Here is a 26,721-nt window from a genome sequence, read left to right as displayed (position 1 = left end):
AAAACAAAAAAACAAACACGCCCCCCCCCCAACCAACCCAAAACAAACCCCGAAACAGTTAGAGGGGAGGGTTTAGTACACCCGCAGCATGCCCACCTTCATCCTATAGTACAAGCGTTTTACAACGTACAAAATAGATCAGTAACTACGGTTAATGTCCAGCCCACCCCGGTACTGCGAGTAAATACAGAGAAACCAGCCCGGTACCAACAGTCAGACAGGGTAGTGTGTAAGGCAAAACATCAGCCGGAGCCCCCCCCCCGGCACAGGGGCCGTGGCCCCAAGTCCCTTCCCGTGCTCCCCCCCCACCCGCCACATAAGAAACAGAACAACGACCTCACCCCCCACGGTAACGGCCCCCCCCCCCCCCCGGCTTCCTCCACAGATAATTAGTGTCTTCCCGTTAAAATGCTCTAGTTTGGTAATTTGGCTTTAAAAGCTGGGCTGCCACCACCGGGCTGCCACCGCCAGGCGCCTCCTCAGCCCATCAAAACCCAGCAGTGTGAAAAGCCGTCGGCTGCAGCTGTTTTGGGGTGCGACGTTGCGGGGTGGCATCAGGGATGTCACTCCACGGGAGCAGGGAGGGGGGTTTCCCACCCCCCAGCCCCATCAGGGTCTCCCTGGATGGTCCCACTCACCCCCCCCAACTCCTCCGCTGGCTCCTGTGCAAAAAAGCAATCAGCTGCACCGGGGTAACGAGGCTCTGCTGGCCTGCCCCAGCTCCCCCTCGCTCCGCTGCCGGCGCAGCCGGTGATCACGCAACATGTCCGTCTCCAGACATACCCCAGCTCCTCTCCAAGCCCCCTCGCTCCACCCCGGCCCTGAAGAATCGGCCACGGAGCCACCTCTGGTCCTGACAGCCGGCCGCACACGGCTCAGCGTCTTCCTCAAGTCCTTGTGCCGGGTTCCCAGGCTGCAGCTGGACACAGGGTCCCAGCCCGACCCGGGATCTGCGATGAGCGAGGAGGAAAGGACCCATCTGCGCTTGCCAGCAAGGTCACCGAGTCTTGGGGGAGATGCATAGATGAGGGTGGGCTGGCGGAAAGAGCTGGGCCGGGGGTATCTGCTCATCCTGGCGCAGCTGGGAAAACCAAAGACGCTGGGAGTTTCTCATGCAGGATCCTGGGGGGCAGGGAGGTGAGGAGGGTCTGTCTGAGGAAGGGGAAGGAGGTCCATCTCTCTGCTCAGGAACAATCCGCCTGTGCAGCCTGCTTTCACCTGGGGATGGGGGGCAGAGGGGGGGCCCCACGCGTAGCTGAAAGACAAGAAAGCCCATTGAAACCAGAACCTGTACGGAGATGGCTGGCACGGCGTGCCCCATGCTGCTGACACGCACTGGACCGGCTGCTCCCTGGCCGCCAGCACCGGTTCAGAGGATCACCGCCCTGGTGCTCCGCAGAGCAGGATCTGGCACGTCTGCTTTCCCTCCTCCACACCCCTGCGCCAGCTGCCCCCCCCCCCCTCGTACTCCCTGCGGAGATCTGGAGCCTGGGATTTGCGACTCGAACCAGCCGCTGCAGCACGCATGGAAAGCTCAGGGCTTTTCAAATCCACATTAAACATTCATCGCTCTAAAAATAAACGAGCATCCCATTCTCCCCGGAGTCTCCTCCGGGATCCGCAGGGCTGACGCGCAGCAGAAGCGCAGCAAGGGCACTTTGCGCTGTGCTGGCAGCACCGGGTCTGAATGCCGCTGCTCAGGGCCCCATGGAGGGGCTCATCCTGGGACACCCCTGGGCTCTTCACCCTCCCAGCCCCTGCCCAGCACCAGCTTCAGCCGCAGGGCCGGCTCCTGGGGTGCTTTTGTAACTGCTCCAGCACCAAAGGCCCTTAGCGCAGGCGGGAACAAGCCCTGCGGCATTTCTCTACACAGGCTCAGCAGGCAAAAGAGGGGGCAGGCAGGACGTGACATCCGCACAGCCCAAATCCTCGCCCTCCCCCCCCCCCCCCCAAGCGCAGCAGGCTGCCTTCAGGGCTCAGCACCCCGGGGAATGTGTGCAGGTCCCGGAGCAACAATGCTGCACAGAGAAGGATGTGGATCAGGAGCCTGGGGCTCAGGGCAGCTCTTGCCAGCCCCTGCACAATCCACCCTGAGCAGGGACAAACAGGACAGCGGGTGGCCATGGCTGCACTGTTGTCACCTCCTGCCAGCCTCGAGAGCGCAGGAGAGGAGCCAGGCTATGCGGGACACCTCCTCTTCCCTTACCTCTGTTTGTTTTGCTGGGGTAGATTCTCTGGAAGTATTTATATTCTTCTGGGGCTGGGAAGTCTTCGACAGGATGAAAGGAGTATTTGGATTCAAAGTCATCTGCAGAGAAGGGGGGAAAATGAGCAGGTCAGGGAGGGTGGCTCTGGGTGAGCACAGCTGAAGCCGAAGGACTCAGCTCCACACCGGGGCTTTCCCCAGCTCCAGTCCCCCCCCGCCCCCCCCCCCCGGGAGAGCAGCAGCTGCTGTGAGCACATATCCGTGCCTGGGGCCCCACTCACCCAGAAACGCTCTGACGGTGGAAATGGAGTCCCGGTGCCCATTCCGCACTGGTGGAGGAGGTGGTGGCGGCCCAGCCGGTGTCCTCGTGGGCGGTGGTGGCGGCTTCCCTCGGCTCAGGGGCTCGGTGGAGCCGTGCAGTCTGTAGGGGGGTGGGGGCGGAGGGGCATCACGCCCCCCGTTTCGCAGCATTGGTGGAGGGGGTGGTGGGGCTGCAAGGAGAGCTGTGTCAGCACCGGCATGGCCCCCTGCAGCCTGCCAAGGCACGGCATCCCCAGGGCAAACCCTCCCTCCGGCAGCAGGGCCAAGGACATCCTCCGAGGTAGCTTTCCAGGCCAGCTGCTTAGCCAGACCGCGCCAGCGGCCAGAGCAGCCGGCCCAGGGATGCTCCTACGCGCACCCAGAGATTTCCTGCTCACTCCTGACATCTGCATTCCTCCCATCAGCTGCAGCGGAGGGGACCAGCCAGCCCTCTCCCCCACAGCTCACCACCCACACCCGGCAGGGCTGCTCCAGCCTCCCCCACGCTACCAGCCCACAGCTGGACCCAGATCACCCTCTGCACAAGAAGGGATCCAGGGAACAGCTACGAGCCCGCACACACGAGAGTTTGAGGGTAGCAGCTCCCACATGGAAGCAAGATGCTGCCTGTCGGGGGTGGGAAGCCATGTCGGCACTGCCACCGAGGCGGTGACAGGACCCATGGCCCCTCCGACCCACCTCTTGCTCCTGCCCAGCCTCCCCCAGACGCACAGTGGCAGTTCATGCTCCTCATTAGGCTAATTACACACAGACTAACAGAGCAGATCCCCAGCCGTAACTCAAAGGAGGGATTCTGGCAGGGCCGGAAGGACAGAGCGGCTTGGCAGGGGACCAGGCGGGAGCTGCGGTCTGGACGCAGAGCCCAGGAGCACACGGGGGGGCACCAGGGTGAGGCCATCGCTGCTCCCAGCAGCAGGGACACGCTCGCACCCAGCTCCATGTGCGTGGGGGGAACGGCGAGCAGTTTTCACCCAGCCATGCCTTCGATGGGTACCTGACAGCAAAAGCCCTGCACCAGCAGCAACAGCCTTCATCACCAGCTGCACTTTGAACATGCAGCACCGTAGGCAGCTCAGAGAGGGGCAGGATGGTTCCCAAGGGCTAAGCAAGGGTGTCTGGCTGCACCGGCGAGGGATAGGCTTCTCCCTACTCTGCCACAGCTTTTTGTCACTGCCCTGGTGACATTCAGGAAGCTATGGGGAGCAGCTGCAGCGTACACAGCTCTGGCTCCACCACGTTTTCACCTCCCACCCCAGGAGGACACATCAACCTCACGGGCAGGAGCTGCCTAGCCACAACCCACTGCCAACATCAGGCCTGAAAGGAGCTGGATAAACAGGACAGGACCAGGGACATGTATTGAAGGTGACAGCCCAGCTACTGCCCCTGGCTCAACCACTACACTGACTGCCACGTGCAGGAGAAGCCTCGCTGTGCCCCGGTGCTGACTCTTCCCCCGGCATCTCCTACCAGCCACCAAAGACTCCATGGGCAAGCGGCCGCAGCCTGACCCACCACGGCTGCTCCCAGGCATGAAGGAGCCGGGTCCAGCAGAGCAAATAGCTCTTACCTGCTCCCCGGCTGGGGGGGTCTCTGGCTGGCGGAGGGGGACGACTGCTCTGGAGAGATGGGGAGGCTGAAGCGGGTGGTGGTGGTGCCAGACCCCGCACAGGGCCCGGCGTCTTCCTGTGCAAGGAGTTGTGTCTCTGAGGCAGCTCCGGGGCGGACTCATTGCTGGGGCTGGAAGGGCCGTTGGGGACACCAGGGGGTTGCCGATAAGGGGGTGGGGGTGGGGCGAGAGACTGGCCCTGAGCCCCTGATCCCGTTCGGATACTGACTGGGGAGGGAGGAGGCTTGATGGGTGGCGGTGCAGGGGGTCCATCCCTGCTCACAGACAGTCGCTGTCCCGGGGTGGGCGGCAGGGGCTTCTCCCGGTTGTAGGAAGACACCTTGGCACCGTGCGCCGGAGGGGGGGCGGGAGGTGCGGTGGTGCGGCGTCCTGGAGGGGGAGGCGGCGGGGCGGACGAGCTGTGCTTCATGCCGGTGCTGCCAGCGGTGTTGGGCCGGGAGAGGTCGGGCAGGGAGGGCCTCTGCGTGCGCGGCAGCTCTGGGGGAGAGGCCCGGCTGTTGTCAACATCATCTTGAGGTCGGCTGTTGCTGGCTGGCACTGGGGGCCTGGGGGCGGCTGCTCTGGAGCCGGGGACTTGCAGGGTTTGCTTACTGGAGCTGTCTGCGGTGAAGGAAAGCAGAGTGACTGGCCAGGCACTGCGTGGTCCGGGAGTCAGCAAGAGCAACATGCGGCACTCCGTCTCCGAGCCTGCGCAGAGCGCGGGGCAGCCCGCCCGCTCGGCTGAAGAGGGCCAGACCGCGGGGAACGCTGTCTGGCACAGGCAGGGAGCTGGCACTGTGCTCAGCCACACACAGCTCCTCTCTCACCACTGCTATTCGCTCTCTGGCTTGCTGGAAGGCAGTTTGCCACAGAAAACAGCAGAGAGAAACGTTCAGCAACACACGCGACTCCTGGGCCCTCCAAGGAGGTTTGTGTCATGGGACACTGTGGCATGGAGAGAGCGCAGCTTGCCTGCGGCCACGCGTGGGGTGTTGATTTGGAGTCCCTGACTCTAACCAGCTGAAATCCCCAGGCAAACACAGCAAGATCCTCAACCCCCTCCTGCTCGGGGACCTCCCCAGGCAACCCACACACAAACCACAACCAGGCAGCCATTACCTGAGCTGTCCTTTGCTCCCACGGGTCTGAGCTTGGGCACACCACCTTGGAAGAGGCCGCCCTTTGGCTGGATCGCAGCTGAGCTAGACCCGTAGCTGCCACCACCACTGCCCTTGGGCTCTGAAAGGAGAGAGACAGAGAAGTTAAGCCTGGTATTATCAGCTCCTCCAACTAGGAGCCACTGGAAACCAGATGAGAGAGAGACCAGAAGCCATCCCAAAGGGCAGAGCGGCACCCAGGGTGGGGCTGAGTGCCTCCCAGGGACGTGCCAGGCGGGTACTCACTTTCTAGGACTGGCGCGCTCCGGTCATTGATTTGCGTCACCTTCTTTAGCTTGGTCCCTTTACAGATGTCCTGCAGGAGGGCCCCACGGCCCCGCTGCTCCTCTCGGCTCAGTTTCGGCGGCTCTGTGTTCGCCTGGAGACAAGCAGCAGCTCAGCAGCTCACCTGTGCCCATGGACACCCCGAACCACAGAGCAGGCACAGCCCAATCCCACCTTCCCACTTCTCCTCTGAGCCCAGAGGCACCCCCACCCCCTGACAGCAGACAGCCTTCTCCAGGGGGTCTCTTCCAGACAGAGTGACAGGTTATGCTGTTGCTCTACAGGGCAAGGTTGAGACCCCGTGCTACCTAGACCCAAGGCGCAGCTCAGTTACAGCCACGTGCAAGATCTCCTGCTCTCCCAAGTCATCATGGTGCAGAAGACACTAATGCAAAAAAAGCCACATGCAGTCCCTTCCATGTACAGACTCCACTGCAAGGGAAACCGAGGCACAGCCCCGAGGCACTTCAGGACTGCCTGAAGTGCTTGTAGGCTGGACTCAAGGATATCGAGAGACAACAGAGGGGCCCTGGCAAGTAGCACCGTGTAGAAACAGGCCACCTCCCCGCCCTACAACCATCCAGGTCATCAGGCAGCGAGAAGACCCCTACCTGACTGAAGGTGGGAGGCGGCGGGGGGCCAGGCGGCGGCGGGGGTGGGGGAGGAGGGATCGGCATCTTGGCCCGGCTCCCGGTGGCTCTGGCTGCTCAGTGCTGGGGGCAAGCCTGGTCACTCATGCCTGCGGGAAGGGAGGAAGTGGTCAGGGACTGGAGGGAAAGCCAGCGAGCCGGCCATGGAGAAACATGGCCCCAGGCTAGTGTCCCGTGCCTGGAGCTCATGCAGGGCAGAGCCTGGGGCTGTTCTCTCCCAGCTGGCTCAAAAGGGCCACCTGGTTCTCCCAACACTCCAGAGCAGCAGGTCCCAGAGGTGGGAACCAGCACGACCCCCTGCCCCAAATCACCAGGGCCCCCACCCCAGCGCAGAGCCCACAGCTGAAACCCAGGACGTTTTTCACACGACTGCCTCGCTCAGCAGAGAAAACCCGGCCAAGCTAATCCTGCACCATCAATCCAGCTCCTTTATCTGCAGCCGGAGGCTGCTCACGTGGAAGTGCGACAGGAGCCCAAAGCCTACAGCCCATCAGCAGGCACCGTGGCCAGCCCTGGCACGCGTCCCCAGCAGGCCCCTCCAGCCACGAACGCCGTTAAATCTGCCAGACGGATCACCGAGCAGAAGGCAGACGAAGCAGCGCGGTGCTGTCCTGTGGCTTGCACAAGGAGAGACACTCCCGTCCCCAAACAGCCCTGACAGATAAGGCAGATTTTCCCAACCACTCAGATCCTACGTCAGTAATCTCCCAACACTCTTGAAGGCTCTCTGCACCCCACTCCACTTCCACAACTCCAAAGCCTCCCTTGAAGCTGTCCAAGCAGGCAGCGAAACAAGCTTTCCCAATATCGATCTGATTACATTTCAGTCCATCTCATCACAAGCCCAAAACGAATCCATCCTGCACTGTGGCTTACCCAGAATGGCTCCCAGCCCGCGCGGTGCTTTGCCAGTGGGGCTCCACAGAGCCTGGCAGCTCTGGTTGGCACCGGAGACTGAGCACGGAGGAAGCAGGGACAGGAAGAGGAGCCTGAATCACCACGAGATCACAGGACGGGCCCCTGGCAAGCTCGTGGCTCTTACAGCGAGCAGGTAGGGCTGTCCCAGCAGCACCGGCTCAGGGAATAGGAATGTGATGACTGGAAGCCTCGCTCACCACCCCAGGAGTTTCGGCTGCTTGGGGCAGACCAAGAAGTAGGGGATAAATGCCCCTCTCCGGGCCACAGATGTCTTTCCCCCAGGAAAACCTGTTCCTTAACCATTAAAGGGGACCACAATACCAACACGAGGTAAGTACAGGACAGTTTCACACCTGAAGCTTCCGACTTCTGATCCCTAACCTCCAGGGCACACGACCAGAGAGATCACAGATACATCCACCATGACAGTGAAAGTTTCTTTACAACCCAGGCACTGAAACCCAGGTGTCCACAACCTTTGAAATGGTTTGTATGAGGTATTAAAATCCAGATCCCTTCTGAGACTCACCTTCTACTAGATAAACTACAATTTACTGATGCCAGGGAGGCCAGGATAAGACCAGGTCCATCCTCACGTGTTAGACATTCCCACTCCCTGTCATGGCAGAGGTGTGAGAACAGGAAAAACAGACCAGCGGCATCACTGTGATGCCAATGGCTCCACTGCCCTCAAGCAAACCACCAGTTCTCTGCGGTTCAGGAAAATAAGTAAGTAAACTGCCTTTTAATTAAAAGCAGCTCTCCTACCAAGTAAGAAACTCCTCAGCTACAGACACCCTTGTTGGGAAGAAGTTCCTCCCTCTATCTTCTGGTGTTTTCTAAGTCACTTGAGATCTCAAGTTCACTGGTGGCATCAGCCACGCCCCTGCAGAGCTGGGAACGGTGCAAGCTCAAACTTGGCGTGACTCAGCAGGTCCTCGTCCACCTCACCAGGGAAGCCACCTCGCTCCTGCCTCTCAGAAATGCACCCTTCCCTGATATGTGCGGAGCTACTTTGCTCCAGACTGAGCTCAAGGCCTTGCAAAGAAAAGCCAATATCCGTCAATTTCTCCTTCAGCCCTACCAGTCCCACCAAGCCTCGACGCTCCACAGACTGGAATGAAGTCTGGCAAACCCATTCGGCCTGTACCTTTCCCACCAAAGCAAGATCAGAGACGGCTCCTAACGTGCTCGTCTGGGACCTGCCGGTGCTGCCAGGACATGTTGCAACAGGAGCGTTTTTCCCCCATGCTCCTTCCCACCCCGCAGCAGATCGCAGGGCCAGAACGGCGCAAGCTGCTGCCAGGGCAGAGCGTGATGTTGGGGCGATGGCACAACGGCGTCGTGGCACAACCAGCGGGAGGGGACAGGCAGGAGAGCCCCGACCTTGTTTGAACACCAGCAGCTGGAGGTAATTAGCAGAGATACAGCTGAGAAACATGCCAGGTAATGAGACTCCTGACTCCCTCTCATGTGTCACAGGCCTGAGCCAGCACAGGAGCAGTGCCAGCGCTGCAGGCCGTCACCTCCACTCCTGACCCACAGGAAAAGAAACACCCACATCATCTCACCGTTACGTTCCTGCTGGTTACTCACAGGGTGACACTTCCCACCCAGCTCTGCACCTCGACAGCACTTTGGGTCATAAGAGACCCTTCAGATACTCCCGCAACAGGGACACACTGCCTCGCCGTACGCAGATGGACGGACAGGGGTTTGTCAGCTGTTAGAAAACAAGTCAGTGCCACATCTGCAAGGGAAGCATGCTGCTCAGGTCCCCCCATTTGCCCTGCTTCCCCCCACGTAAGCCCCGCGTCAGGCGGAGAGGCTAGGGACAATCCCACAGCAACATTACCTCCTGTAAGCACAGTCAGGGAGAAGAGGGGTATTTCTACAAAGAAAACCATGAGTCATTATCTCCCCATATCTAACGTGCCCTTAAAACTAAGTCCCGCACCGAAACCAGCATTCAGATAAAGGCTCTGACCTAGAAGAGTGAGAGGAGGGGAGAGAAGAGTTTAAGCTAAAGCAGCTTTAGGATAAACTGGAGCTGAATTCCCGAGAAACAGGTCATTTCGTTTCAGCACACGGCCCCGTTCAGGTTGTGGATTAACAACAAAGGTCACATTGAAAAACCAAAATCAAGAGGCACCGAACTCAGCACATGGCAGCTGCTGATTATTTCATACCACGAGAAAAGCCAAGACCTCTGGGTGGAAACACTGGAGTGATCCGTGTCTGTCTTTAAAATAAAGTCTATATCTTTAATGTTCATGAAGACAACACAGCTGATAAAGATTAGGGAGACACAAGCTAAATCCTCCAGGAAAAAAAAGGGGGGGTTCTCCCAGCACTGCTTACCACCCCTTAATGTCTGGCGTAGGCCTTACGGAAACCATGCCCTTTGAAACAATGCCGCTCCGACAGCCGACTTCTCTGCATTTCTTCTCCTTTGTTCTTCGTTACCAGGGATCCTTTCACCAAGCCAGATCTGAGCCTTTGAGAGCTCCATATGCCGCGGCGGCAGCTCACTGCGCTTGCAGGGAAAGTGGTTTGAAAGACCTGAATCGGGGCAGCGAGACAGACACCCACTAGATCAAAGCGCAGAGGAGAGCTTGTCTTCGGTTAAGCCAGGAGGGGCAGGTTTGCACGTTAGCTTTCCTTTTAAAATAAAAAAAACAAAACCCAAGAAGGCTGTGAGAAAACTGGGAGGAAGACAACGTGTGAAAAGCTATCACTTTGGAGGAGAGGGAGAGAGTTCACTGAAATTGAGGTGACCCTGCAGAAAGCTGCTTCTAGAGCTGCTGCTCAGCAGCCACTCTGGACCCCACCATCACCGCAGCACTCCTCGCCCCACAGCAGCACCGACTGCGGGGCAGTCCCGCAGCATTTTCAATCAGCACTCCCCTGCCAACCCTTGGTTCAAAACACTATTAAAATCCAAGAATGCTACATTCAGCAGACCCCCTCTCCCATAAAACAGCTGAATTAGCCAGATCTGGCCTGGACAGGACTACACGCCACGTTTTTCAGACATTTTTCAAGTCCCCATTTGCTGTGAAGGGAAATGAAATGCCTTCTCCAGCAAGCAGCCCTGGATCCTGCTCATCCCTCGGGAGGGTTTGCTTTTTTAGCAGGACAGGCAGCAGTGACCTTCAGATGCCATAAGCACGTTTCCTCGCTTTTCAGGGGGATTTGGGTGCTGTGGCAGATTTGTATTTCACAGCTACGCTGGCTGCCGCGGCGAGCCTGCATTTGCAAACCCGAGATGAAGCGCTTCATCCTCAGGGAGGCAGCGGCTTTGAACTGCAGATCAAGAGGAATTTCCAGCCCTCTGATGTCGGCTGCAGAATGCGGCTGCACCGGTTTGGGGACGACTTCCAAGGCTGGACCTCTCAAACACCCTCCCTCCCGCCCCCGCCTCGCAGGGCGCCTTTATCTTCCACCTCTTCCCATCCAAACCCTCAGTTCCTCGTTACCCTGAGCACAGTCCTTCCAAATTCAGAGCCTGTCCTCCAAAGCCTGACATTTCCGCCCGTTCCTGAGGAGCGAGGGCTTCGGCAGCACTGAAGATGCGACATAAATAATTTATCCTGAAAGACAGCCATCGCAGGATTTAAGGTCATTCAGGCTTTTAAAATCGTATCAGCATGCTTTAAGAGAGCGAGCTGCCATCTCGATTTGGAGCGTCTCAAAGAGCCGGTGCATCTCTGCGTGCAGACAGACAGACACACTCCAGCCCCGCGGGACTCAGACATTCACTGTGAATTATTAACAATCCACGGTCACTGACAATGCATTTTTAACAAAACCCTGAACACAAAAGTTTCTAACGCCTCGGGGCTGAATTCCACAGCCCTTGGTGGAGCCATGGCTTCCCCATCCCTGACCATGGGACAGACCCCAGAGTCAGGCCATCCTTTAGCAGGTTTCCACCAAGCTCAGCTCGGTTCACTTGGCAGAGGAAACCTTTAATCAGGAGCGAGGAATCATGTCCTGACAATAGGGGCTGCAGCAAAGGGAAGAGCAGGAAAAGCCCATCCCAGAAGGGCCCGCAGACTTCCCTGCCTCTCCCTGTCCCATGTGCCAGGCAAGAAGGGAAAGGAAGCCGGGGAGCGTGAGGTGGCACACGAAGGGACTGGGCAGGAACTGCTCTGAACCACCGCTCTCTCCGACAGACATCTCCAATTGTTCCAGCAGGAGGAAGCGGTGGGAGACGCAGGGACTTCCCGGCTGCTTCGAGGTGACCCACGGCTGGGAATAACATGCTGCAGGGCCCACGCCTCATGGAGAACAATACGCGCTGAATGGAAAGCAGGTCCCGAGCCCGGTGATGTTACTGTTCAGATAAAAATGCCTTTTTAATCAACTGCCAACGTGCACCATCCCCTTCACTGTGTGCTCCAAGCTGTCTGTGCATTTAGAGCAAACAATGCCTGCACGCTGGAGCGGAGCCGGGAGCCCCTCAAGGCACAAGGAGAGCAAGGAAAATATTGTTGGCTTCAGGCTGCTTCAAGCAGGACAGGGAGCAGAGAAGAGCTCCAGCCACCTCTGAGAGCCTTTTAAAGCCCACTGATGCCAGGCTCATTTAGAGGCAGGCACTAACGAGCCACATCTGAGGCTCTGCACGGCGTACCCAGCACAGTGTCAATCTTTCGTTTCCGCCAGGCTGCGGCTGACACACTACCAGCGAAGAGCAAGGAACACCAAATGAACCCGTGGCTCTTCCAACCGTCACTCAAAACCGACAGTGCGCAAAGTTATCTGTAAAACAGCACCAGACGCTCCACGGTGCAGAGCTTACGGTACCGGCAGCCTTACACAGGAGCAGGCAGCCAGTCTCCAGCTCCAGCCTGCCACCCTGAGTTGACGCCGTCCGCTGCCGCAGCGTCTGCCAACACAGGTCTGAGTCACGAGGCAGGAACAGCAAAATGCCCAGGTGAAACTCTCTGCCAAAAAAAGCACATTAATTGCAGGGGGCCCCCACTGAAGGCCACACTTTCAAACCAAACCCCTGTGCCAAGCTTTTCTTCCAAACTCACCCCAATATCCGAGTGGTTGGCAACAAGCCGGCCCACCCTCTCAGAAGCAATGCCAGGCCAATGCTGAGGGTCTGACATTTCTGGGTCTTCCTCCTCTGCCCCCCTGGGAGAGGCAGCCCTGCCCTGGTGTGGGCCTAACAGGCAGCGTCTCTGCAAAAAGTCACTGTGCCATGAGACCAAACGGGCTGTGCCAGTGTTTTAAGAGAAAAGCTGGTGGTCTGCCCAGTCCCCAGGCCCCCACCCAGACAGTTTGGTTATAACCGTGAAAAAAAATCCTGGTGAAAATCCATGAGCTACACACACACGCTACCTGGAGGTCTCCTGCTCTGGATGGTGCATAACTGTGCCTTTAAAGACCAGCTCCAGCTTAAACCCCTGTACCAGCCTCTGCCTGTGTTTAAGCACTCAGCTTAAACACACCCGAGACCCCTCTGTGCCCCTGCAGCAGCCGTCCTCCTGCTCCGCCCGCAGTCCTTCGGCCCCTTCGCTCAGCAAGGCAACACCCAGGGCTGGGTTGGTCACCCCTGCCCTGGCCAGGAGCTTCCAGGACAGACAGCCCCCCACTGTCCCCCCGCTGGGGTCTCTCCCACCTCCTGCCAGGCATCTCTGATGCTCCCTCCCTTTTCCTCTGCTGATGGGGCTTTCGGGGAGGCTGAGGACAGAGACCTCCAGCTCTAGTCCCTTTTGCCACCCCTCTCCTGCAGGCCAGAGGTGCTGGGGCTCTGCCTGCTCACCAGTCTCCCGTGCCGACTCTTTTGCAAGAGCTGCTCCAAGCCCGGCTGCGGGAAGCAGCCCTGAAGGAGACGAGCAGAGCAGGGCTGGAGCGCGAGGTCTCCTTTTGTTCCACGAACCCCAGCCAAGTATTCTCAGGGTTTTCCTAGGCAAAGGCCAAGCAGAGATACGCCGATTCACGATCCAGAATACACAGGGCAAGTAACCGAGGCAGAGTGCAAGTCGCTGGGCGCCGTCGGGAGGTGCCTGCTGGAAGGGCGCAGTCCCTGCCGCAGAACAAAGTCACCCCGAACCACCCCAAAGCCACAACGGCCTCACAGAAAGGAAGCAGCCACTTGGAAAACCATCGCTGACTGCTTCTAAAAAAATTAATTGGCTAAAGAAATGCATCTTTCCTCTAACTAGGTTTGCAGTCAGCATCATTAGGAGAAAATTTACAAGCTACCATAGAATACCCAGCTCTTAAGTGTTATTTTGGGACGCACATATACACTCGATGTTTTTGCAAGACCCTAAAGCTACAGAAACCTTACAAACGGGGCTGATCTGTGCCACAGGATCGACACCACGGCTTATGGCGAGCAGAGCCCTTGCTGGGGCAGGAGGCTGAAGGTGGCAAGGGCCCGGCGACAGCCACAGCTGTGGGAGGTGTAAGAGTGCGAAGAAAGCGCCTGTGTCAATGCCAAGGGGAAACCGAGCCAAGCCCTGTCAGAGCGAGTTCTCCGCACAGTCGGATCCACACTCGGCTGCTTTTCAGGTCGGTAGGTGCCAAGAACACGCTGCAAATTTACAGCCGGTGCAGAGGGAGTGGAGGGCTTGCTTTGAGACATGATCTAGTAACGGGGTGTGACAGACGGAGAGACTCAGTGACAGGGTCGGACGGTCCTTGCAGAGGCAACCCCATCACTGCCAGCTCCTGGGTGAAGTCACGAGCACCCCCGGGCCACCGACCCGGACTCCAGCCCAGGCGAGGGAAGATTTAAGCCCCACATCTGCAGGAGGAAACACCGCTGGCCACGCAGGGAAGGTGCCCAGCCGCTTTGGTGAAAGCAGAGACAGGCCCTGGGCAAAAGCAAGCACAGCGTGCATCGCTGCAGAAGCACCGCAACAGCAGGTCAGACCTGACCAGGACACTTGAGCGCAGCAGCACCGAATCCCAGTACGCAGGGCCCGGCACACCCACATCTCCCCACAGCCCAGACTATCCAGGGGCCACGCTGCAAGCAACATTTACCTGCCGAACAGCATTTGCAACTCCCCTCACCTGCTCCCGCTGGAAAGGGGAAAGCAGAGCTCCCCGCAAACCTCCGCACCCACCCGGCAACTTCTCCCCTTTCCCCACAAGCATTCCTCCTGAGCTGCCTCCACCCCAGGGGCTGCCAGAGGGAGAGTCTGCGCCCAGGGCATGGGGCTGCTGTGGCTCCGGCTGGTACAGCCAGTCCTGCCCAGCAGCAGGAATGTCTATGGTTATGGTATTGCATGTGGGACACACCAGAGGAAGAAAGGGGAGTGGGGATGGGCCAAAGGAAGCAGAGAGGCACCCAAACCCCAGAGCCACGCCAGGGCATGGAGCTCCACAGCCTCTGTGCTGCAAGAGACCCCGCAGCCAGTTTCAGCTCCCAGTATTGCAGGCCCGACCCCCCAAGGCCGGTGATGAAGAAGCTGGCTCAACTCTGGAAAAGACCATTTAATTTTTGAACCAACCTTGTAACATCAGAGCAAGGAGCAAGCCCTGGGAGCTGTGCTCATTCCAGAGCTGCCCTGGCAAAGGCAGCAGGAGAAACCCAACACGCTCAGCCCCTCGTTAGGAGGGCACTTTCCCCCACCGCTCCCTCCTCCCACCTTTGCTTCCCAGCAGAAAGCTACTTCTTTGGCAGAGCAAATCTGCCTTCCTTCCAAGCAGCCAGATGTAAGTAAGTAGGTCAGACAAGGACCAGAGCGCCTCGACAAGAGCACTTTAAAGCAAAGCAAAGCGGGAAGCGAGCCCTGACCTGGAACATGCCCCGTCACCTTGGCGCTGGCGGAGAGGGGGGGCCCGGCATGCCTCACCTCAGAGGGAATGCGTTCAGCAAAAGCAGAAATCCAACAGCAGCAGAGTGGCACTCTGCGCAGTGACTTTTGTGTCAGGGTCTAATAACCCGCGGCTGCAGCAGCCGAAAGCTTTGTAGCCTTGCACGTCTGCGGCACCAGCCGGCCTGCCATGGTGCGGAAGCGCAGACCTACTTTTAGTGGCAGAAACTAATTCAAACAAGCCCAATTCACTGGAGAGGGAGGCAGAAGGGTGGACGGCGGAGGTAAAGGTGGCACTGGTCAGCCGTGCTCCCCTCCGTGCCACGCTCACGTCTCAGCACCAGGCACGACACATGCTCCAGATGGCACCCGCTTGGCATGCCGTGGCCGACAGTTCCCATTTGTTCGCAGTGGGACGAAGCCAAGCCCTCCCTCGCCCCCCAGGGCACAAAGAGGGGTCTGTGCTCCCAGTCTGGGAGCAACCATGGGAAAACAGGCTCTGCCTTTGCATTCCAGCAACAACGCATGGCTGCAAGTGGGGGAGCCGCCGTGCCACCGCCTGGCAGCCCCCACTGCAGGGAGCGCAGCCACCGTCACGCGAGGTGCAAAGAGGGGACATCTCCCCAGGGGTCTCGGCCGAAGCAGCGGTGCCGGAACACCTCAGGGACACGACACACTGGATAAGCCGAGACAGGCAGGAATGAAGGCAGGCAGCTGAGCTATGAAAAGCAGAGGACGCACTCGCCAGGTAGCTTTGCCCCGGAGAGCATGTCCGAGACAGAGCCGGGCGGATTCACACCTCATCTGCAAACCGAGCCGACTCCTTCAGCAGCGGAGACGGGAGTCAGGTCAGATTAGATCCTCTCTGGCAGCCGTCAGCAGGGCAGTGACACTCCACACCAGAGATCAGGCCAGGCCAGAGCAACCCAGGCGGACACCCACCCGCAGCCAAGTCTGCCAAAGGTAAAACGAGGCCGATTTGGGATCGCGGCACCTCTCCAAGGGCTCCTGCTCAGCCCAGCGCACAGGCTGCGGTTCATTGAAATGACTTTCATGCAAAACCTCTGCCTCCACCTGGCCTGAGGATGTTGCTGCACTGGCTCCTTGCTGCCTCCTTTCCCACCGGCTGGGGGTGGCAGCAGCCCCCAGCCCATGTTTCGCCTGGACGGCAGGGTGAGGAAACCCGGAGCAGTCACGAGGTGTTCAACTCCCCACATCCACCCATCAGCTGAGGGTCAGGAGGCAGCCAGCATCTCCTCCCTCTGCATCCCACCCCACAGGCCCTGGAAATGCTGCCCCAAGTCCAAGCAGGTTTGCGGGGAGGACACGTATGGCACACAGCCTGGGCCCCCACCCCGCTCAGTGCAGGGGGGTAGCTGGAGCAGAGCCGTGGTTAACGACAACAGGGACTCAAGGTAAACCACTGCAAAAAATCTGTCTCTGAGCAGTGCTTGGAGTATAAGTTGTTTCAGAGAATGTTGCGCAGCACTGGGCTTGCTGGAGCTTTGGCCTGCAGTGTCCCAAATCCAACCTGACCGCTGCCTCCCCCAGGTGTGGGCTCACTGTGGTTTCTCTGTGACAGGGCAAACACCAAAACAAGCAACACCTTGATGGGAGCACAACCCCGACGAGGGACAGCTCAGTGTCCAGGCACACTGGCTCACGGATGCAGCCCACCTGCTGGGCTCATGCCTACATGGCACACGTACCCCACAGCCTGAACCCACCCGTGTCCCTTCCGCATCGCAGCCGAGGACATTGAGGCATACTGGGAACTGCGAACAGAGAGCCGGGGTGGGCGAGAGCTGCTCGCCAGGGCCAGCCACAAACTCAAGGGCAGGCGCAAGCCGCATCAATTCTGCTGAGTCTTCATGGGGGGGGGGGCGGGAAGGCTGCGGCTGCTGGTGCCACGGTGCCACCGCTCTCCCTCTGTCCCAAAGGACACATGGAAAAAATATGCTACTTATTTCGTTTGCTTACAACCAGGGCTCTGAAGAGGTCTGGAGCGTAAACCCACAGCAGGAATTCAGTCCTCAAGGCCGGGGCACCGCCTGGGCAGTGTTTGGCAGGGGCAGGCACCGCCGTACAGCTACATGGGTGGGGAAGGCCTGCAGACCAGGAGCACGCAGCCGCGGCCGTGTTTACCCAGAGCAGAAGGGAAAGCTCAGCCTCCACCGTGGCACTCGCAGCACTCTGCTGCCCAGCCATATGCTGCCCCGTGCTTGGGTTTTTGCAGGCAGAGGCTGCTCAGGCCGCAGTTTGCCAGGGCTGGGCCAAGAGGAGTAACTGGACCACGATGCTGCTTGGAGACCCTGGTCCTGGCCCGACCCTGGCAGCATCATCCCCCCGCCCAGGACGGCACAACTGGTCACCCAAGCCCAGAGTCCCCCCTGTTCCCCCAGGGATGCACTACTGGAAGGGGGACAAAGTGAAGAACGTGACGGGCACCTTCCCATGACATGGGGAAAAGCAGGGTGGAGGAAGCTCTCCCCGGCATCCCGCAGAGACCCCCGGCCTCCACCAGTGCCCTCTGCCAACACTCCTCCAGCACAGCCGTTCCCAGCTGCACCAGTGCCTCCCCTGGGAAACTCCCCCACAACCGTCCCTGCGGACCCCGCTGACCCCCGCGCAGAGCCCCCCACACCCACGGCCGCCCCCGTCCCACCGCAAACCCCATAACGCTCCCACAGCCACCCCCGCCCTCCCGCACCACAAAAGACCCCGGCGAGCGCGTCCCCCTCCCCAAAACAGGCCCCACACAGATCCCAGCATCTCCCCAACACCCCCGCCCGGCCTCACCCCACCGACCCCGGGCCACCCCACAACCGGTCCCCGGGCTCCTCACAGGCCCCGCGCAGCCCCCCCTGCACCCCGCGCAGCCCACCCCCAGCCACCGTACGCCCACACAGAGGCCCCGCGGGCCGAGGCCGCCGAGGCCACGGACCCCACGGACCCCGCAGCCCCCAGCCCGGTGTCCCCGCTGCTCACCCGCCTCCCGCGGCCTCCTCCCGCCGCACCCGGAAACGCGGCCCCGCGGCGCCGTCCGGCCTTCAGCCGCCGCCAAACAAAATGGCGGCCCGGTCGCGCCTCCTGCGCCTGCGCCGCTTAGACGGGGATGTAGGCGGGGCGCGGCGGGGCGGTAAGGGCGCGGCGCCATGTTGGGGAGGTCGGGCGGCCATGATGAGAGGGGGGTCTACGAACGGGGAAGCTGCGCAGGGCTCTGGGGGCGCCATCTTCGGAAGGTCACTCCCGCGGCGGGAGCGCCTGGTTTCGCGGGCGTCCACAGGAGCGAGGGGAGCGCGGAGACGCCGGGGAGTAACTCCCTGCTCCGAGCCCAGCCGCCGCTACGGGCCGGAGATGCCGTGGCCAACACCCGGCAACGGCAGCCAGCTCCGCACCGCCCGCCATATTGGGAAGGTCGGGCGGAACACTGACGGCGGCCATATTGAGAAGGTCACCACGCGTGATTCCGCACTGCCGCCACCTTGAGAAGGTCGATCCCCCCCCCGGTCGGTAACGGGGGAGGCCGTGCCCGTGACCCCTCCCGCCGCTCCCGGCATGACCTCACCCAGCAGCACGGTTATGACATCACTCCGCAGCATGACATCAGGAGACGGGCGCCGGGACAGCCTTTTATTGGGGCTCCGCGCCCCCCGCCTCCCCCGGGCGTTTTTTTTTTTTTTTTTTCCCCCTCCCCCCTCCCCTTCCTTTTTTTTTTTTTTTTTTTTTCCCCCTTTTTCTTAAAAAATAAATGTACAATTCCGGACGGCGGCTCGGTACAAAATATACACGTCTGGGGGGCGAGGCAGGGCCGGGCGGGGGGGGGGGGGCACGTACAAAAATAGAGGGGGGGGACCCAGCGGGCCCCCCCCGGGGGGAGGAAGGGCCCCCCCGGGGGTCCCTGCACCCCAGCCAGGGGGAGGGGCGGCGGGGAGCAGTGGGGTGCCAGGGGGAATGGGGGGGGGGGGGGGGGGGAAGTGCGCCCGGGGTCCCCAAACCTGCCCCCCCCCCCCCGTGCCAAGGAGTGGGGGGGGGGGGCAGCACCCAGCTGTGCCCCCCCCCCCCCCCCTCCCCGCGCGAGGCCGGGACCCCTGGCCAAAGTGCGTCAGTGCTGGGGGGGGGCCGGGCCCCCCCGGGCGGGGTGGGGGGGTCCCCGGGGCGGGGGCCCCCCCGGCCCTCACTGGCTGCCGGGCTCCAGCTTGTAGGAGAGCTCGAAGAGCAGGTTCTGGTTGTCGATGACCCGCAGCTGCCGCACGTAGGCCTTGGTCTGCAGCTGGCTGGGGGAGGCCTCCAGCTCCAGGCCTGGGGGGCGTCAGTGACGGGGGGGGGGGCTGGACCACACAGCCCCCGGGATGGGGATGGGGGGATGCGGGAATAGGGATGGGGGGATGCGGGAATGCGGGGATGGAGGGACGCGGGGATGGAGGGATGCGGGGACGTGGGGATGGAGGGATGCAGTAATAGGGATGGAGGGATGTGGGGATGGAGGGATGCAGTAATAGGGATGGAGGGATGCAGTAATAGGGATGGGGGGACGCGGGGACGGAGGGATGCAGTAATAGGGATGGAGGAATGCAGTAATAGGGACACAGGGACGCAGGGATGGAGGGATGCAGTAATAGGGATGGAGGGATACGGGGATGGGAGGACGGAGGGACGCGGGGATGGGAGGACATGGGGATGGAGGGATGCGGGGATGGAGGGATGGGAGGACATGGGGATGGAGGGATGGGAGGATGCGGGGATGCGGGGATGGAGGGATGCGGGGATGGAGGGATGCGGGGATGGAGGGATGCGGGGATGGAGGGATGCGGGGATGGAGGGATGGAGGGATGGAGGGATGGAGGGATGCGGGGATGGAGGGATGCGGGGATGGAGGGATGGGAGGACGCGGGGATGGAGGGATGGGAGGACGCGGGGATGGGAGGACGCGGGGATGGGAGGACGCGGGGATGGAGGGACGCGGGGATGGAGGGACGCGGGGCCATGCACTCCCCCCCCCTGCGGGGTCAACCCCCTCCCGCAGCGCTAGCCCCTCGCCCCTGCCCAGCCGGGGCTGTGGGTGTCCCGGCTCCCCCCCCCCCCATACTCACAGAGCGGGCGGCTCCGGTACTTCCGAATGGTCCTCACTTTCTCAGCGATGCAGTGCTGGGGCAGAGCGCACACCCCCCCGTCAGTCCCCAGCCCCGCAGGACCCTGCCCAGCTCCCCAGGGACCACTTACCCCCCCCCCCCCCCGGGACCCTGCTGCACACCCTGGGGCATACCCACCACCAGGGACACCCCACCACCACCTCCCCGGCTCCCTCGGTGGGCTCCCCCCCTTCCCTGGCCTCACCCCGGGGGTCTCTTGGCCACATTCCCCCCCCGCCCCCCAGCAAGGGGCACCCACCAGCTTCTCCACGTTGACCAGCCCATCCAGGAGGGTCTTGCTGCCTTCGTGCAGGAAAGTCAGATCTGGGGACGAGCGAGGGGGTGAGGGGGGGGCCCCATGGGGCAGCAGCAAGACCCCAGCCCACATGGGGTGTGGGCAGCCCCCGTATCCCCCTCACCTTTGAGGATGAGCGGCACGAAGGGAATGAGAGGGGGTTTCATCTTGGCCAGCACCTCCCGGTAGGTCTTGTGGTTCCTGCAGGGGTCCTGGGGGGGGGGGGAGGAGGTTAGGGCTGGGGGGCAGCTCCCCATGCGTGCCAGCACCCTGCCCAGCCTGCCTTGGATCCCCCTGCCCACGGTCACTGCCGTGGGCACAGGGCTGCAGCCATCGCTGGTGGCCTGGGCAGGGGCAAGGACACCCCAGGACAGTGCAAGAACACCTCCTGCCCACCAGCTCCCCAAATACTCCGGGGGAGGGGGGGGGGGGGGCTGGGGCTCCCCCAACACCCGCAGGGTGCCCAGGCACCTCTCACCGTCAGGTTCTCGAACTTCCGAAACAGGTTCTTGAATTTCCCTGGGAGCTTCTGCAAGATAAACCGGGGGGGGGACACACACACAGATATGAGCACGCGGGGTGAGGGGGGGTCTGGGAGCACCTGGGGGGGTCCAGGGCACCCCACAGCCCCTTACCTCCCAGGTGAGGCGCAGGCGGCTGATGGCAGCGTTGTTGAGCCCGATGATGACGGCGTAGAAGGAGAGCATGTCCTGGTTCTGCTTGCATCTGGGGAGGGAGAGAGGGTGAGAAGCAGGCAGGGGACCCCCACACACACCACCCCCCCCCCCACCCCCAGCCCCACGCTCACATGGCGGCGATCTTGATGAGCTTCTTGAGGAGGTGGGCACGCTTGCCCAGTGACTCGCAGAGCAGCAGCTCGGTGCCCACCCAGTGCTGCACCTCGCTGCACCGCTGCAGCAGCAGCTCCAGGTTGGCCGTCTCCCTCCGGCCCCGCTCCCCGTGGAACACGTAGTCCACGAACTCCAGCTGCCGGGGGGGGAGGAGGGGGGGGGGGGGGGGGCAGGACACGACACGCACATCGTCAGGGACCCCCTGCCACGGCGTAGCGCCCCGCTAGCCCCCCAGCCAACCCCCCACCTCGTGGATGCAGCGGAAGAGCTCCCAGTGGAAGGCGGTGAGGTGGTTGGCGATCTCCTCCGGCTCGGCGCGGTGGATCTCCGTGTCCCCCGGGACCACCTGGATCTCCTCGGGCAGCGGCACCTGCCAGGGGATGTGGGGACAGGGATGCTCGGAGGGTGCTGGAGCACGGGGGTCCCGCAGAAGGGTCCCCCCCTCTTGTGCCTAGAGGGTCGCCGCGGCCCTGGGGGTTAGGCAGGCTGGGGGGGTCCCCGGCGCGGCGCGGTGCTCACCAGGGAGTCGAAAGTGTCCCTGGTGCAGGCGAAGAGGTGGCTGTTGATGCCCAGGGTAGTGAAGACGCACTCCTCGCTGGGCTGCAGCACTGCTTTCTCTGCAGGCAGAGTGTGGGCAGGGGGTCAGCACCGGCCGGACCCCCAGCCCGGCCTGCAAACACCCCCCCCACCCTTGGCCCAGCAGCCACCTCCGGACGAGGCCATGGTGACGAGGATGAGGGCGTCCTCGCGGGCACTCTGCTCCTCCGAGTACTGCAGCTTCTCGGTGACGGAGGTCAGGATGTCCTGCACCGAGGCCGAGAGGCGGCTGCGGATGGTGACGTACGAGTGGTCGGGCATGTACACGCGGCAGAAGACTGGGGAGAGGGGGGGGACATCAGGGCCACGCCGGACCCCGCGCACCTCCCCGAGGAGCTCCGGAGCCCTGACTGGGGAAACTGAGGCACAGAGCAGGCACGGCCCCTCGCAGCCGACGGCGGGCCAGGGAAGGGATCCCGGTATCTGGCACCCATCCCAGCAGCCGGCACCCATCCTGGCACCCGGCCGCAGTCACTCACTCTCATCAGAGCCCCGGAAAGCCACCCGCGTCTGCAGGCACGAGTCGATGCGGCGGAAATGCCTGAACAGCGGCTTCACCTGCTTGTTCGGGGGGGGCGTCTCGTCGGTCACCCTGCGGTACCGGCGCGGGGTCAGCCTGGCACAGCCAGCACCCTTGGGTGCCACACCACGAGCCCTGTTCGGGTGCTCTGCCAGAGCGGGGGCCAGATCCCCCCCAGGTCCTTGCTCATTACCCAAGGATTGCTAATGACCTAATGACCCCCCCCAGCTGCTGGGCATCCCCAAGGACCACAACTCCTTGTCCATCCCAGGAACCCCCTGACCCACAGGGACCTCCTGGCCCCCCAGGACCCCCTGCCCTCCCCGGGGACCCCCTGCCACCCTGCTCACTTGAGCTCCACAGTCTCCACGAGCTGGTGCAGCTTGAGGATCTCGTCCTCCAGGTCCTGGTAGAGGGACGTGTCCTTCATGATGAGCAGGTAGAGCTCCTGGGGGGGCAAGAGGGGGTCAGCACGGGGGGCTGCGGGGGGCTGTGGGGTCACGGGGGGGGACGGGACGCCCACCTTGATCACCTTCCCAGCGCTCTCCTCCTCCTGCAGCAGCCCCTTATAGGTCTCAAGGAAATGCAGCAGCACGGCCAGCACTGCCCGCTTGCGTCGCAGCCCGGCCCCCTCCTCCCAGCGCGGCGGGGGGCTGCCCACCGCCAGCACGAAGGTGGCACCGTCAAGGACACACCATGGCAAAGGAGGGACCCCAGCCACCCGCTGGCACGCACTGCCCACCCCGGTGGCACCCCGCTGCCCCCCTTGCACCGAAACCTATAATATGCCCACCCTCATGGCGCCCCAATTCCCTCCTTGCTGCTCCCATGCGCCCCCACCACGGCACCTTGCTGCCCTCCCCACGACCGCCCTTTTGTCACCCTCACGGCACTCTCACGCCCACCCTGATGCCCTCCTGGTTGCACCCTCACGTTTGCCCTTGTACCGCCTTCACGCCCTCCCTGGGTCCAGCCTCGGAGCCCTCCCAATTGCACCCTCATGCCCACCCTCGTGGCACCCCAATGCCCTCCCCACACCCACCCATGGTCCTCCGTGCCCCCCAAGGATATTGCTGGTGCAGTTGCTGCAGGAAGCGCTCGGTGGGCAGGAAGAGCGAGTGCGTGAGCACAATATCGTCCAGCAGCGATTCTGGGGGAGATGGGGGGCAGGCGTGGGCACCCTGCCCTACACAGCCCCCCCCGGGGAAACCCCCAGGAGGCTCCGCATACGGAGGAGCAGGCGGCCGAGGGGAGCGATGTTACTTCCCAAGGCGACATCGGGAGACGCTGAACCCCACGCTGAGCACACACCCCCACCCCCCGTGCGCGACGCTGACTCACAAACCCACTCCCAGCCCTGCGGGGCAGCCGGGTCCCGGGAGAAGCGTACCACAGGGGCAGAGGCACCGGCAGGGCAGGACCTGAGCCGTGACACCCCGGCACACCCGCCGGCCCCGGCGAGAGCCTGGGCAAACCGGGACACGGATCAAGGCAATTGGGGAAACTGAGGCAGGCAGCGAGGGCAGGTGGCAGCAGCAACTATTTGGGCAGCCGCGCTGAGGGCACATTGCGCTGGTACCGGGGAAGCCGGTGCCCGCAGTTGGGGTCTCAGGGCCAGCACAGGCAGCACCGGCCGTGGGGAGGGTGTTTTGGCACAGCACGGCCAAGTGAACCGAGGGGCCGATACCGGTGGCGGTGCCTGTCAGCGTCAGCACCCAGCCACCGCTGCGACCTTTGGATGAGGCACCGCTCCCTCACCCGGCACTGGAGCAACCCTGGACCTTGGGTGCTGAACAGGTCCCCGGCCTCATGGGTGCCCAGAGGGCCGTGCCCGCGTGCCCCAGGGACGCCGTGGCGGGACACCAGTGCCCCCATAGGGTCCTTCCAAGGCCCAAGGACCCATCCTTGCAGGAGGGGCCGTGCAGAGCGTCCCCCCGGCCGCCCCCCAGGCCCTGGCCTATTAACCCGGCCACGGATCTGTGCCAAGCCGGGGTCGAGGTTCCCCCGACACCACCGTGCCGGGGCACAGCGCCCATGGGGGACAAGCTGCTGCTGAAAGCGGGACACGGTGGTCTGGGACACAGGCTGGACACACCGGCCCCCACTGCCGCTGGGCCAGTGCCCCACGTCCAGCGTCCTGCACCTGCATGGGGACCGGGGTGGGCAGGGGCACTGGTGGCACAGGGGGTGCGGGTACATGGCCCCCAGCCCCCCCTGCCCCTGTTGCAGTCCCTTCCCGGGCTCTGCCTGGGGGGCTGAAGGAATCAAACACACACCCCCCCCCACCGCGTCCCTGCAGGCTGCAGTCCCTTCCAGCCCTGCCTCAGTTTCCCCATCCCTTTGCAGCACCCACAGCATCCCCCAGAGCCGCAGGGATGGCTTTCCCACACCGGGAACATGGGGCTGGTGGGAACCTCTGGACCCCCACGCTGGCTCTTGCCTCCCCCCTCGCTCCCTGCCAGCCCGGGGAACCACAGGGCCGGGCCTGGCAGCGTGTTGGTGCAGGCAGGGCCTGGCGCTGCCAGTCCCATCTCGCTCCTACCCGAAGGGCTCCCTCGTGTCCGTGGGTGAGCCCCACCCCGGCCCTGGGGGTCCCAGGAGCGTGGGGCTGGGGCTCCCCGCTGCCGCCCCCCCCCCCCCATCTCCAGGTACCCCCGGGCCCTGCCAGCCGAGGGGGGGGGGGGGCGGCCAGAGCAGGGATCCCCGTGGCGTGGGAGCCCCCCCAGCCCCCCTGCACCCAGCCTGGCTCCCACCCAGCTCTGCGCACCCAGAACCACCCCGACACCCCCGGCGGTGGGACGGCACCGGGGCTACCGGGGGGGAAGGGGCGTCCGCCCGGCTCCCCCCCCCCCCCCCCCCCCCCCCGCCCCGCGCTGCGGCTCCCGTCGGGGCTAATTTTAGCACCGGGAAAATGTTAAAGATTAACCAGCCGGGAGGCTGCCGGCTCTGCGGCGGCAGTGGGTGCCCGGCCAAGCTCGCCCCCCCCCCCCCCCCCCGAGCCCCGGACCCGGCGCTGCCGCCCCCCTCGCTGCCTCGCCGAGCCCCCGCCGTGCCCCTGCCCCCCCCCCCCCTCCGCCGCGGGGTCGTGTTGGGCAGCGATGCCCGGTGGGACCCCTGCCCACCCCGCCGTGCCTCTGCCCGTCCCCGCTGCCACGGACGCCCCGGCCCGGCGGGGACCCGGCCCGACCGTGCCACCCCAACCGGGCACCCCGGCGGCGTCCCCCGCTGCCCGTCAGACACCCCCGGTCCCGTGTGTGTCCCCCCCCCCTCCCAGCGCCGCCCGCTGCCGCATCGCCCCCCGTCTCCCCGTCGCAGCGGGCACCCCCGCAGCCTCTCCTCGCCGGTGCCCGCGGCCCCTCCATCCTCCCCCCCCCCCCCCCCGGCCCCGCGGCCGCGGTCCCGGGGGTCCCGCAGCGGCCGCCCTCCCCCCCGCCAGCCCCGAGCCCCGGTACCTGCTCCGCAGCCGCGGCCGTGCGCGCCGCCCGCCGGCAGCCGCTCCAGGAGCGCGGCCAGGAGCCGCTCGGGGGGCGCGGGCGCGGCGGGGACGCAGCCGCAGCCGCAGCAGCAGCAGCGGGCGGCGGGCGGCGGCTCGGGGCTCGGCGGCTCTCGGTCCCGGTCGCGGTCGCGGTCCCGGTCGCCGCCCGGGGACGGTTCCTCGGGGGAACGGAGCGGCGCCTCCGGCGGCCGCAGCTCCAACCAGCGGCCCTCGCCCCCCGGCTGCGGCCCCGCCGGCCCCGCCGGCTCTTCGGGAGAGGCGGGTGGGCGCGACAGGCTCTGCCGCCGCGCTCCGGGTCCCGATCCCTGACCCGGTGCCGGTCCCGGTGCGGCGGAGGGGCGGGCGGGCAGGTGCGAGCCCGGCTTCTTCAGCAACTTCTCCAGCGGCTTCATGGCCGCCCGGGCGCGGCGGCGGCGGCGGCGGCTCAGGGGGCCATGGGCGGCGGCGGCGGCGGCGGGGCGGCTCCGCTCCGCTCGGGTCGGGCTCGGGCCCCGGCGCCGTTCCCCGCCCGCCCCGCGCCTGCTGCGCGCTGCGCCCCGCCGCGGCCCGCGGAGCCGCCGCCAGCGCCCGCCCCGCCCCGCCCCGCCGCCGCCCCCGGCCCCGCCGCCGGCACCTGCCCGCCCCCCCCCCACCCCGTCCCCGTCCCCGTCCCCGTCCACCGCACCGGAGCACCGGGACCGGGACCCGGCCCGGGGATGCGGTGACACCGGGGTGCAGCCGCACGGGCGACGGGCACGCCCCGGGACACGGTCGCGGCCCCCCCCCCCCAGCAGCCCCGCACAGGTGATGCGTTGCACGCCCCCGTACCGCCCCCCCCCCCCCCACCCGCGGCACCGTCACACCGGGGACGCGGCCACGCGCCCACACGCCATCAGTCACGCGCAGGGGACGCATCGGCGG

General features: G+C 63.6%; 2 protein-coding genes across 6 annotated transcripts; both read right to left on the bottom strand.

Annotated features, from left to right (window-relative positions):
- Nucleotides 1-364: 364 nt before the first annotated feature.
- Nucleotides 365-18,018, bottom strand: WIPF2 (WAS/WASL interacting protein family member 2). 5 transcript variants are annotated; one of them, XM_049801425.1, is made up of 9 exons: nt 17,919-17,994; nt 9,508-9,807; nt 6,190-6,317; nt 5,540-5,672; nt 5,256-5,375; nt 4,098-4,757; nt 2,488-2,697; nt 2,207-2,308; nt 365-1,255 (listed from the first exon to the last, which is right to left on the bottom strand). In XM_049801425.1, exons 3-9 carry the CDS (start codon nt 6,253-6,255, stop codon nt 1,215-1,217), a joined length of 1,332 nt encoding a protein of 443 aa, XP_049657382.1. In that variant the 5' UTR covers nt 6,256-6,317; nt 9,508-9,807; nt 17,919-17,994; the 3' UTR covers nt 365-1,214. The 5 variants fall into 5 exon arrangements, with proteins under 5 accessions (XP_049657382.1, XP_049657380.1, XP_049657381.1 ...); XM_049801423.1 differs by lacking the exon at nt 17,919-17,994 and adding an exon at nt 10,626-12,390; XM_049801424.1 differs by lacking the exon at nt 9,508-9,807 and having other exon boundaries at nt 17,919-18,018.
- Nucleotides 18,019-18,979: 961 nt separating this feature from the next.
- On the bottom strand, nt 18,980-26,272 carry RAPGEFL1 (Rap guanine nucleotide exchange factor like 1). The gene is made up of 15 exons (XM_049801420.1): nt 25,778-26,272; nt 23,397-23,475; nt 22,849-22,999; nt 22,676-22,773; nt 22,285-22,397; nt 21,916-22,083; nt 21,728-21,825; nt 21,456-21,578; nt 21,166-21,344; nt 20,993-21,083; nt 20,836-20,886; nt 20,482-20,569; nt 20,322-20,386; nt 20,024-20,078; nt 18,980-19,232 (listed from the first exon to the last, which is right to left on the bottom strand). The coding sequence occupies exons 1-15, from the start codon at nt 26,211-26,213 to the stop codon at nt 19,108-19,110; spliced, it is 1,920 nt and encodes a 639-aa protein (XP_049657377.1). The 5' UTR covers nt 26,214-26,272; the 3' UTR covers nt 18,980-19,107.
- Nucleotides 26,273-26,721: the final 449 nt, after the last annotated feature.

The sequence above is a fragment of the Accipiter gentilis genome, chromosome 5 (genome assembly GCF_929443795.1).
Source record: "Accipiter gentilis chromosome 5, bAccGen1.1, whole genome shotgun sequence".
Classification (NCBI taxonomy): domain Eukaryota; kingdom Metazoa; phylum Chordata; class Aves; order Accipitriformes; family Accipitridae; genus Astur; species Astur gentilis.
The sequence above is the reverse complement of the archived record's forward strand: the minus strand, read 5'-3'. Positions and strand labels throughout refer to the sequence as shown.